The sequence below is a fragment of the Numenius arquata genome, chromosome 9 (genome assembly GCF_964106895.1).
Source record: "Numenius arquata chromosome 9, bNumArq3.hap1.1, whole genome shotgun sequence".
NCBI lineage: Eukaryota > Metazoa > Chordata > Aves > Charadriiformes > Scolopacidae > Numenius > Numenius arquata.
In genome coordinates this window covers 45,850,540-45,863,480 of record NC_133584.1, presented here as the reverse complement: position 1 = coordinate 45,863,480, position 12,941 = coordinate 45,850,540, and the positions used below count along the sequence as shown (strand labels likewise).

The following is a 12,941-nucleotide window of genomic DNA, read 5'->3' as shown; positions in this document are numbered from 1 at the left end:
AGCGGATCACAGAGCTGACACACTTGCCAGTTCCACAGAAGGGCTTTTCACCCTGCAGCAGCAGGCTGGAGGAGCCCCAGGCCTACAGCAGCGCACCAGGAACCCAGTGGATTTTACAAGAGAAAACCAGCCTGCGGTTCATTCAATGAACTCTCGACTGGAGATTCTTTGGAAACACTATTTCAAGTTCATGGAAAAAGGAGTTCATAGGCAAATAATTTATTCACAAAACATCCCCAGTTAACCCCAGCCAATGCTCCCATTGACTAGGAGCAATGCCACTTGCTCACATGAGGCTCAGCCTGTATTTGTTGACAGCACCAGTGCAGAGAGTCTGGCATTTCATATCTACGTACATCATGCAGCATCCTAGGCTTTTTGCAAATACACCCCCCACAGCCCTACTCATCCCCACACCCACGAGCTTTACTTACGTGAGCCCCACGCTGAAGATTTGCAAAGTGAACATCAGGAATGAAAAGGACTGGCTGAGTGTCCAGATCCATAAAGGGCTTGAAGATGGTGATGTCGGTACGTTTGTGTGAGGGAAGCATTGGCACTTTGACATCAGAAACTGCAGAGAAACCAAAGATTGGAAGAGAGGATAGTGAAGACATTGATGGGGCTGTGGCTTTCCAACATGATTTAAGAGGCACATATCCTGTTTAACAAGGATACTCTGCAGTCAGGATCAAAGGGAGAAGCTCCTGTGGTAGAGGAGTTTGAAGCTGGGTTGTCTGCCTCTCAGATGAGGGCCTGGACCTCAAGGAAACAGCTCATTTCACAGAGGAGTACGCTTTTGCTCCATCTCTCCAAGTGAGCTGCTTGACTTTCTTCAGATATTAAACTAGGCCAGAGAATGGTCTGACCACTCACTCCAACAGAGAAACACAGGTTTCCCACGTACCATGCACCACAGAAGCACTATCACACTTCAGGGGTGGTACAAATACTATTTCTTGCAAGATGTGACATTTGGAGTTACATTTCAATTCCACACTTCCAAATTTTACATTTTTTGTTCATCCTGGTCACCTCAAGCTGCCAGATTCCAGTCCATCCCCACCACGACCAGCACTGTCTCCCACAGAGCACTTTGATTCTCACAAGCCACCAACTACACAGACTTCACCAGCAAAGACCCGTTTGGGAGAGAGTGAGGCAGAAGGTGCCTTAAAACTGCACTTCAGACATGTTTGTGTCAAACTAAGCCCAGCTGAAGACTTCCACTCATTTTACCAAGTGGAAACATTTTGATTTCGGGTCAAACCAACCGCAAGCAGGACACTTCACTTCTCATGTCCCCAGTGGAAAATATACTCTTTTTTTTCCTTGCAAAACTGATTTTTTTAAAAGATTGCTCAATCCCTGTAGAAAATAACTTTGTCCAGCAGTCACAAGCTATCTCTGCTGAGTCCATGCACACGTGGCATTTGTGATCCTGAGGGTGGGTATAATAGCTTATGGCTTAAAGCAATCAAAAACTTCCCACACAAGAGCAAAACAGCAATGGATTGTACTTTCCAGGAAAATAAAGGTCACATCAGGCTAAGCCCAAGCCTAGGAAATTCACACTGGAAAGCAGCTTTTGTAACATCATAAGATCCTGGAAATCTGTATTGAAACTGTCTGCACTTCCCAGCCATCACGCAAAAGGGCTGCATGCAGTAATTGTTTGGGAGTCGTTGGGGCTACCGCATTTGTGAAATGTTAAGTGTGCTAAACCTACCTTTCACACCACATACTTTGGGAAAAAGCCCAGAAACCCAGCCCTTACTCTAACTGTCCTTGAGCAAACGGTTCCCTCTTGGCATAATCTTCTTCTGAAGCTGCTCCAGCAGCCTATACCTGCTGCGTCAGGAAAATCCTGCCCAGCAAGCCGTGAAGTGCCTACTTGTTGAACCAGTTGGACTGTTAAAAGCACGGCTCTGGCAAGCACACAGAGCAGTGCCAGGGAGAGCATGCACCTGCCCCATCCAAAGGAAGAACAGGGAGATACATTTCCCTCTAAGCAGTCACCTCCAGCAGTTAAAGGAAAGATGCTCAGCCAGAAGAAGCTCTACTGCCTTTACATACTACAAGTGATGAGGCCTTCACATAGAATCATAGAATGGTTAGAGCTGGAAGGGACCTTAAAGACCATCGAGTTCCAACCCCCCTGCCCTGGGCAGGGACACCTCCCACTAGAGCAGGTTGCTCAAAGCCCCATCCAGCCTGGCCATGAACACCTCCAGGGATGGGACATCCACAACTTCTCTGGGCAGAGAAGTTTCGTCTTCTATTGAAATTATTTACTAAGGACTGCCGGGCTCTAGAAGAGTGAGCGTAAGGCTGGGAGGCTGGAGGCTCAGTCCCAGGGCTGTCACCACCACCTTGCTGCACAGTTACAAACGCATTTTTAACGGAAGTTAAAACTGAGTTTAGGATCAACCTGGAAACACTTAGAACAGCTCCAGCACTTGCTGCCACACATTGCTACAGGGGCTCCAGCAGTGCCTAAAAATCACACACCCTGTCATTTCAACTGCTAAAGAACATACCTGATTGAAAACATAACAGGATCCTGTCTTGGACACGAAGAACTAGGTAGAAGTGAAATCTTAAGTGACTCAGTATGTTGCAAAAGACAATGAATGGTTCCATAAGCAACTGCTTAAAACAAACACTATTCCATAGGGGATAAAAATTGACTTAAGAGTTCTACCGCACAAGATACTTGTAATCAAAACAAAATCTAATATTTAAAATACCGATGGAATAATTTCTACTTACAGGCATTCAACTGAGAGCTGGGGTCAGTGCACTTGCCTTTTCTTTTGCTTTGCTTTCGCTCTTCATCCCTGATCTTCCTCTCTGCTCCCTGTCAGACAAGAGATTAAGGGGAAGGAGAGGGGGAAGAGAGAGTGAGTGTCTTTTTAGTTTTTTGGTTTTTTCCAGCTGCAGAGCCAGGAACACCGATTCTTCCAGAGCTGTGTTTGTGGAGGTCAGTTCCACGGTACGCAAGCTGCAGGTTTGCCAGAGTGTGCCAACTTGGAGATCTGCCCAGTGTTTACTTTCAAGTCCTGTCATCTAATGAAATCCAATAACCACATCCAGGATACAAACACTTGCTTTTCTTTCCAGTCAGATGGGGATATGATGACAAAAGATACCCACAGCTGTAACAACTGCATGAAATGTGAGATAAAATAAATCTGAAGTGCTTAAAACAATAAAAACTTGGAAGTTCTCTCAGTATAAAAGTTCACTAGATCATCATTAAATCCTGATCTATAAAAATCAAGCCACACTTGGATCACCAAGTGCAAGATACCTTCCAGCATGTTTGCACATGGAGCCAGCAGCAGTTATACCAGCCTCCACTGATCTCAAGCTGAAGACAGGAGTAATCATAAAGTAGACGTTACTACTTCTCTTTTTATCGGGGCCTGACTATGTGGGAATTCACAGATACCTAACCAGGTTCTTGCCACAGTTCCCAGGCTTCCAAACCAAGCAGTGGTGGAGAGAGAACTATATTTTCTGCAAGGTGCAGGCAGCTATGACAGAGAGAGAGAAGGACGGAATAAGGTTTGTGCTGGAATCATGTTCATTCCTCCAGCTCTGCCCAGTCCTCCCACGTGACTGTGGGTTAAGGCAGGGATGTCATGTTGCCAGTTGCATAAGGTGATAAACCCATAGTAGATCCCCAACACTCAATCCTGATGCTACCACCAGATCACTGCCCAAACTGGTATACACAAGTTCTACCTGTCTCCCAACATCCTCCTGCAAAGCAAGGCAAGAGGTAACAGTTACTGCCCAAAGGAAGCCATTATTCCTCATTCACACCCCTGAAAAGCTGCCAAAACACACCCACATCCTTGGACAGTGCTGGGGAAAGACTAGATTAGTTACGAATGAAACGACAAAAAGCATGTGGCAATGAGGTGGGAAACAGTGCCCAAGGCAACAGCCCTCCTAACCCCCCAGTAAATCAGTACTCTATAGGTGACTGGATGCCTACGCACTAGCAATAAAAATTGCACTAGCAATAAAAAGGAAAATTAGCCTAAATATTTGATGTGCATTAACATATGTCACCTTTTCTCCCACCTAACAGTAGGGACACAAGCAGTTTCAGGCAGCTGCTTTAGAAAGAGAGAAAAAAATGGCTAACAAAGACACAGCCCTTGCCAGCTGCCTTTGGCCCCATAAAGCTGATACAGCCCACTACAATGAAGACACTCCACCTAAACCTCAGCACAGCTGGAACCACACACCTCTGCAACTTCCCTTACCACAATAGTCACATCTCAGCTTGACAGCAGAAAGATCAGATTCGGCCCCAGCCACTTTTTACCTTTCACATGGAAATAATAAAGTTCTGCTACTCAAACATTGTGCTACAGAACAGCACCCGCTTCCTCGTGGAGGATGTACTACAGAATGTGGATACACATTTTGAAGAAACCTCTGCCCTCCCATACCTACAGCCAGAGTTCTGCTTGAAAGTCAACTTGTTCCAGGCTAGAGGGGCCCAGGTAAACACACCTCAAATTCCACACAAAAAGAAACTTGTGTCTTGATAAGAGGCTTTTCTGTCTTGCCAGCGGAGCTCAGCAACAGTCAGGATCAGATACTTTTGAAGAAAAAACACTGGCAATCCTGTATTCTGCAATTATGGAATAAATAAGCTTGTAAGAAAGGTTTCCTCAACTTTATCACCTAGAGAACAGCCTACAGTCTGAAAAGCAAGATTTCACACATTTGCCTATGTGTTAAAGGCTGCAGGGTTTTTTTGTTGTTGTTGTTGTTCTTTCCCTCAAAGTCTCCAGTTGCGTAACAGACTCTTGGACTGAGAAAGGGAAGTGGCATTTTTGGGGAGAGCTGCCACCCCTCCCTTCTGCAGAGAAACGTGATGTATTTGATAGAGCAATGGAGATGCAGGGAGAGGATACGACATCAAGTTATGACACACTGGGATCTCGACCCTTCACGGTACTGCAGGATTCCCCGCTTCCACACGTAGGCTCGGTCAGCCAGACCTGCTCCAAAGCTGGAGGGCTGCTCCCTGGCCCCCCTCCACACGCTCTCACACACTGGCTGCAGCTCTGGCACACAGCCCATGAACCATTCAAGTTCTTCCTCTGCCCTGTGGCCCCAGAAGCCGAGCTGCCAGAGTACACTGGTGGACAAAAAATTGGACACGAGCCGGTAGCTTGCAGCCCTGAAAGCCAATTGTGTCCTGGGCTGCATCAAAAGAAGCGTGGCCAGCAGGTCTAGGGAGGTGATTCTGCCCCTCTGCTCTGCTCTCTGAGACCTCACCTGGAGTACAGCATCCAGATATGGGGCTTCTGTCACAGAAAAGACATGGACCTGTTGGAGTGGGTTCAGAGGAGGGCAACTAAAATGGTCAGAGGGTTGGAATACCTCTCCTGTAAAGAGAGGCTAAAAGACTTGGGGTTCTTCAGCCTAGAGAAGAGAAGGCTCCAGGAAGACCTTATTGCAGCTTTTCAATATACAATGATGGCTTATGAGAAAGACGAAGAGAGGCTTTTCACCAGGGACTGTAGTGACAGGGGCAACGGTTTTAAAATGAAAGAGGATAGGTTTAGATTGGATGCAAGGAAGAATTTTTTTTACAGTGACTGTGGTGAGACACTGGAACAGGTTGCCCAGAGAAGTTGTGGATGCCCCATCCCTGTAAGTGTTCAAGGCCAGGTTGGATGGGGCTTTAAGCAACCTGCTCTAGTGGAAGATGTCCATGCCCACATCAGGAGCATTGAACTAGATGACCTTTAAAGGTCCCTTCCCACCTGTATTCTGTGATTATGCGAACAAAGGAACAATCTCCATGTTGCTGCCCATCTGCATCAATGCTGCCTCGCACCTTCTCTCTCCTTCTAACAGCATCTCATTCACTTGTTCCTACCATCCTATAAAAACCTTCCCACAGCACTGCCCGTCACTACAAGAGTAACAGCAGGTCCCAGAGGACAACACTAGCTACAGTCTGTTAAATCCTGTATTTAATCTTCTCTATGTGGGTGCTCTGCTGAGGCACCATTTACAACAGAGAAGGTCGCCTATCTCTGGGACAGGTCACCCCCACCCTCGCATGGCCCAAATATTGCTGGGCCAAGCCTGAACAAAGCTTGTGCTGTAACATGCCACAGGATGACACCATTATGCCCATACTGCTTTACTCAGGTCTTGAAACCACACAGCAGTAGATGAAAACCAAACATCCTGGGCACTTGTGCACCCTCTTCCAGAGAGAGAAAAAAGGGGAAGACAGAAACACATGAAGAAACTTAGTCTCAAAAACTAGAAACAAATATCAGCAGCTTCCCCTTCTACCCCAAGCGTGGGAATTCTCCTCCTTACACTCCTTTCCCACACAAAGGACACCACACAACATTAACTAAACCGTTTGACCTTCTCTAGGATATCTATTGATTTATACACACAAAAAAAGAGACAGCAGAGGGCTGCCATGCCAGTGTCTGGCTTCAAAGTCAGTTCAGGCATGCAATGGAAGCACAGCCTTAACAGACAAAAGAACAGAGGTCCCTGTTAGGTGGCCACAGCATCCTCATTTTGTGCTGTTTTTTCCAACAGACCTCCACAGGACAGACTTGGCTCTCCACAAAGGAAACATGGAATTTCTTCTACAGGTAAGAGTGGCCACAGGAGGACAAACACATTAAGGACTGCAATGCGTGTGGATACTATAGTAACGATGGTCCTGTAAACATTCAAGACCAGCTGATTGATTACCCAAGATTCAAAGCAGGGCAAAAAATGGGTGCTCCTTCTGAAATGCCAATGCTTTTACAGGAGCCTGCAGAAGGTGGCCAGGGCTGGGGTCTACAAGTCAGTACCTGCAGCTGTAAGGACACAGGTCTGCTCACAGTAGCACTCACCCAGCACCTCAAACAAGCGTTTGAGTACACAGTTTGATTCAATGCGGTGACAAACTTTATTCAGCTTGTTGGCCTCCATCACCAGCTCTCATTGCCAGACCTGGCCCAGAGCTGAAAGGCAGCAAACTTCAACACCATTTCTATAAATGCAAATTGCAGAATCATCAGGCATCAACCTCACACTGGCTGCACATTCACAGAATAAGCAGCAGTCACATTAAATACTGAAAAGTAATCTTTTCTCCTTCCCTTCCTCCCTCCCCTTTTAATCCAGGACCAATTTGCAAAATATCTGGAGGAATAAAGCAGTAGGAAAGGTCAAAATCCCAAAGGAAAATAAAAGATACACTGGCATGACTGTACTAATACATTTACTGAGACTTATGGTACAGACTCAAATGGTTTCCTTTAAGCTATGTTGTCATGGCTTAGGCTGGGCTGGCCACTAAACAAATGACAGTGTCCCTTCCCCTTCTGGGATTACATATCTGCCCTTTTATTAACTGTTTTGTCTTACTAGCAGTGGCACAAGCCTGTCAGTAATTTTAGCACAGTATCAGGAATTGACTGGACACCTTATGAGTAACAGATCCCCCCCTTCCCTGCAGAAAGTCTATACTCAGTGGTTTTGTAGAGAATACAGGTTGATAACACACAAGAGTCACAAATAATGGAAGAGTTTTAGATGACACACCTCAATTTCATTTTAGAGGAGGAAAAGGAAGAAGGTAAAAAAAAAAAAAAAAAAAAGGCCTGAAGAACGCCCATGAGACCAAAGCCTTTTAGGCTTCCTGGCAAGCCTTTAAGATAGCTTTGGAGAACACTCATTAACTCCCTGGTAAATTCTTCACAGAAATTATCACAACAGGAGCCATCTCAGGAGGCACTTGAAGGAAGATGACTAAGTAGCTTTACACTGGCAGGCAGCTTCTTCCAGCCATGCAAGAAAGCAGAGGGGCCTATTAAAAAGCATACAGACAGACAATAAAACACACAGGATGGGTCAATTGGATGCTACAGCTGAGGCAGACTGCAGAGGGCTCCATATATTTTTGGGAGGTAAGTGAAGCAACAGCACAGGAGATTAATATTTGTGGCAGTGTCCTGAGGGATGACAACAAGGCAAGACCACACAGTATGTAGCCGGTGCAAAGCTAGCATAGGACTCAAAGACCTGGTGCCATGAGCCCATCTCAGACCTGCAGCTGCACGGAGAGGTACTTGAGATATCACTCACAAAGAGTCTGTGCTATGAAGATGGAGTCTGGATGCAAAGAATGAGAGGCGATAATCAAGTAGGATGCCAGCAAAATAGGAAGTCAGTGTGGTTCACAGCCATCACAAGGAGGACTGGGGAAGTCCAGGCAGCATTTATCCCAGCATAGGAAGATCTTGGCCACTTGGAAACAGCAACTTGCACATTACTTGCTCTGGTCCTTCAAGAGACTGCTCAGGCAGAAAAAGGTTACAAAGACTGGGAAATGTCCTTTCTTCGCAAACTCAGTTAAGCTTTTACAAGCTGTTTCAGCTTCACAGCTTCAGGTGAACAGTGGCTGTGGGAAAGGTGTTAATTCTCTGTGCTAAACGCGTTAGGCAGAGCAGTCAAATTACAGCACCCGTACAGCTTGTGAATGGGCTTTGTTATATTGCGGTATCTTACAGAGGCACAATGAAGACAGCAACATTTTCTGTTCACAAGATGGTGCAAGTTATTGGTTGGTTTTTTTGCTGTGGTTTTTTTTGGTTGGCTTTTTTTATTTTTTGGTTGGTTGGTTGTTTTTTTAATAACAAATACAGTAAGAACACAAGAAGAAATTTAAAAGGACCAGCATGACATAGCTTGGGCAAAAAGACAAGCCTTCAATTGCTCCAATCAATTGCAATGATTTCTCCTCCTGAAGGCACTCTGCAGGACTTTCCAGTGTCTGTGGAGTACTAACAGCCAGTCTTCTGCCACTGACTGACCTTTCTCCAAAGTCAATGCTCGGTAACACTTCTCAGCACTCCATCATTTTTAGAGCAGCAAATTTATCTGAGGTCATCATAACATCTATGAGCCAAGTAGAAGGGGTTCAAATTCTTTCCTTGCAAAGGCTGAATGCAGATGAGCCAAAATAGCAAGTGACAGAATTAGAAAAAAAAAAGCTGCTAAGCTGTGGAACAGCCTTTCCCAAGGGTCACTGGCACATTGGCCTAATCTTACCTTGTCGCAGAAGACTTTAATCTGGCAGTAGGCTCTGTGGACAGGTTTGTTACTCCTGTTATTGTAGCTGTAAGTGTCAATCTGAAGATTCAGGGGTAGGCCTTTAACTCCCTTCTGAGAGGAGAAATCCGTGCTGAGGCAGTTCACAGAAATGAAAACCTGTAGAAGAAAGCAGCACCTGTCAGCAGTGACACACAGACTCCTGGCTGGCCGCCGAGCGAGGGACTACTTGGTGAGTGCAGAGATCTAAACGCTGGTCCTCGCCACTATAAGTAGGACCTTCTATCTTCTGAGAGATCAGGTAAAATCTACAAGTATTACATTCTTAATTCTTTATATAAGCCACTACAAGGGACAAAGCCACTTTGTCCAGAGTGAATTTCAACAAACTCTTAAAACTTTATGAAGACTCCACCCATCCTTCCCAGATATTTCTGCCCAAGAGATCTCAAACTTTTTGCAGCAGTAATCCTCCTGCACCCAATCCTCACTGCCCGGTGTTTTACCATCTTGGTAAAAGCACAACCGTGTTTTGGAAAATTTATGTTACTTTAGGCAAGTTAAAACAAAGCTTTCCATGAGTTTTATGTAAGCTGCTGCGAGCACAGCTTCTGCTTGAAACTACTTGGGGGTTTTGCTTTGGTTTTATTTTTTTTGTTTGTTTTGTTGGGGTTTTTATTTTTTTTTCCAATGACATTAAAAGCTTTTAAAAAAATATTCGGCAACAAGTTATCTTTAAATGCAGGAATAATAGCGTTATTTCAGTGAAAGAGTTTCTGGGCTTTACACTTTAAAAGACGAACACCTTTTTGAATATTCCCCAGTAAGACCTACAAGACCTGTTAATGTTCAGATCAAAAGGGAAAGAGTAATATTTTCATTATTCTAATTAAAAAATTGAATTATGGGGAAAATGGATTAAGAGTGATTTTCAACATATCTAATTTCATTTTCATAATTGCCTAAAAAAAACCCAGCCAACTCCTAACAACAACCCACAACCAGAGAACAAGCCAAATGCTGCTTGCTGCTTTACAGAAAGAAGAAATATCCGGTGTGGATGTGAACAGATAGATCAGAGTACTTTGCATCCAGAACGTGCACATGCTTTGTGCCAAGCCTTTCTCCAGACACAATCCTCATTATGGGCATGTCTAAGAAGCAGCTGCAGTGATTAATTACCAAGAATTTATGAGCTACCAAGACCTGCAATGGCTCCTCTCCTCTCTGCGTCAAGAACAAAGCCTGGGAACCCACCGCTTAAAAAAAAAAAAAAAAAAAGTCAAAGCCCTAGGTGCCTGAGCATCTTAACAGGGATTTTGCAGGAATACTGTCCCACCACATGATTGCTCACTTATTGCGCTACTACCACGAAGCACCCGTTTGACAGGCTCTGCAGTGAGTTAGTGCCACCTCTCGGAGTCATCCCGGTGTTGCAAAGTCTCAAGGTAGGTTTTGAACAGCTTACGGGTTTGGGTTGGATTTGTGGTTTTGCAAAGTGCTTATCACGGGCCTCTTCACACAGGTTCTGCAACATCCTTTACTAGTTTTAACAAAAGAGGGGAAATGGAAATCTAATAACTTTCACCAGGTTAGGGATATAAGCTCTTTTTTACACCACCACCCCCCACCTCCCCCATATATAACACAGTAGTACAAAAAGCCCGGGGGAGAAAAAAAAAAAAAAATAGCATAGATAAGCATCGTCTCGTAATAACATGTCTGAATGTTTGAGATTCACATGCAACTTCTTGGAGCCCCTGTGAGCACCAGTCGCCCCAGAGCAGGGAGACACCAGCTCAGCAAACAGTCCCCATCCCTTCCCTTGTGCACACACACTGCCTCACAGAGCTGCAATGTCCCCACCGAGTCCCGCTTGTGCAAAGGGACACAGAGACGTCTGAAAGTACATCTAACTCACGCCAGCATGGCATGCCGGCAGAGACCCACCCCCAGCCCCCCGACCTGCGCTGCTTGTTCTGTGGTGGCCCAAAACAGGACGACACACGGGGGCGGCAGCTCCGAAGGTGAGACCACGCTCAATGCCCTCTTGCCTCCAGCCTGTGTCTCAGCCCCCAAATTCCCATTGTTCCAAGACTGCTTTTTTTTTTTTTGAAAGCGCTAAACACACCCCAAATCACAGCCAGAAAAATTATTTTAAAACAAGCTCTTTTCCATCTTCCCCAGACTAACCCAAATGATGGCTTTGCCAGCTTTCATCCACCCCGCTTCTCTTTTTGCTGCCTTCAGCTTTACGAGGGTATTTTGCTCGCAGCGCTGGTGCACCCCGGGGGAAAGCTTCAAGGAGTTTGAAGAGCTGCTTTCACCCACTTCGGAGCTAGGTAGTCAGATGTATGCACAGCCTGAATAATTGTGTTCCCTGAGCAGGGGTTTTGTTTTTTTAACAAGAGCCTGAGCTCTAGTGTTTGCATATTTTTACATTTTAAATTTTAATTTTAAATTTCTTTACCCATACTGAATATTCACACACAACTCTCACATCTGTACGAAGAAATGACTGCATTCTACAAGAAAACATGCCCAAGCAGCCACATCAGCAGGTCCACCACAGCGTCAACGTTTCTGTGAAATCCCTCATTTGAGTTTCACACCACCGGACTGCATGAGCAGCATCAGCTACCAGTTCCCTAGCAAGCGGTGTCACTTTTTTACTAGGTAATTCAGGTCTATGATTTCAGTTTTCATGGCTTACCAGCCACGCAAAGCCCACACAGCACACTGGGCTGAAGGTAGAAGCGTTGGTCTCAGCACGATGATGCATGCTACGGCAGCAGAGCTGCATGGGTATCCAATGGGAACCCGGGATTGCCTGTCAGATGACAAAGATTATCCTCCTACTTTACAGTCTCCTCATTTGATTAGCTTTGACTTTAAGCAGCTGACTTCATTTTCATGCCATTTAAGTCTTTGGGGCTCTGGGCAGGAGATGACAACCAAAACCTAATCACCTCTCTGAAGCAACAGAGCGCCAGCCTGTCTTCTCCTGTTCATACAAAGCCATTTCAGTTCAAAAGGATTGTCTACTCCTCCCTACCCACCCTGTAACTCCTATTTTTGAGCAACTTCAGGTTGCCTCTAGTTCCACAAAAACGGAGTTTTAGTGAACAGCTTTTCCAGTTTGGGCTAAAGCAGTTTCAAGCCAGGTGCTTTTTGTTCAGGAAGATTTGACTTGCGCTTGAAACGTAAGGCCAAGTGACTGTGCCAGCTACATCCCCACCCCAAAATTGCCAGAAGAAAGAAAAACATAACCGCAGAAGTTGCTCTGCGTCTTCAGCCTGCTGAGCAAGATTCCTTTTCATGTGTCCAACCTATTTTTCTCAGGGCAGTTCCGCATTCTCAGCTATATTAAGATTTGTTGCTACTTTTAAAAAAAAAAAAAAAAAAACATTTTCATCTCACCTCCCAAGATTCAACATAAAGACAGCACTTAAAAATAGAGCATTGTCAAGCCCAAGCACTTACAAATGTGAGTCAAGCCCTCAAAAGTTACACAGATTTTCTTTAAAATGGAGATTTCTAAAAGGATTAGAAACCTGTTCTCAAGTCATTTCGCTTGCTCGGCAGTTAAGCCTTTAGTCTATGTTTGAGTCATATTCCAGGCTTTTCTCTCCAACCAAAGCCAGGCTTTATTTTCCCGTGTTTTTTTGTTGATTTTTTTCAGCCTTTTTAGATTATTATTGATGAAAGCTGAGATTCTCATCCAGACAAATGGCTTCACAACGGCGAGGTTTAAAGATAAAACACCAAACGGCATGAAACCTGTGAGCTGGTACGAGCTGTTCACCCCACACGCATCTGGTGACTGATAC

At 45.1% G+C, this 12,941-nt stretch overlaps 1 protein-coding gene across 1 annotated transcript in view; it reads right to left on the bottom strand.

Annotated features, from left to right (window-relative positions):
- GRHL1 (grainyhead like transcription factor 1) overlaps positions 1-12,941 on the bottom strand; it is a 40,810-nt gene that overhangs the window by 6,228 nt on the left and 21,641 nt on the right. The window contains exons 9-11 of the mRNA XM_074153338.1: positions 9,112-9,270; positions 2,809-2,860; positions 435-574 (exon numbers count right to left, since the gene is read on the bottom strand). Coding sequence (XP_074009439.1) covers positions 435-574; positions 2,809-2,860; positions 9,112-9,270 — 351 coding nt within the window. The remainder of the gene's footprint in view (positions 1-434; positions 575-2,808; positions 2,861-9,111; positions 9,271-12,941) is intronic.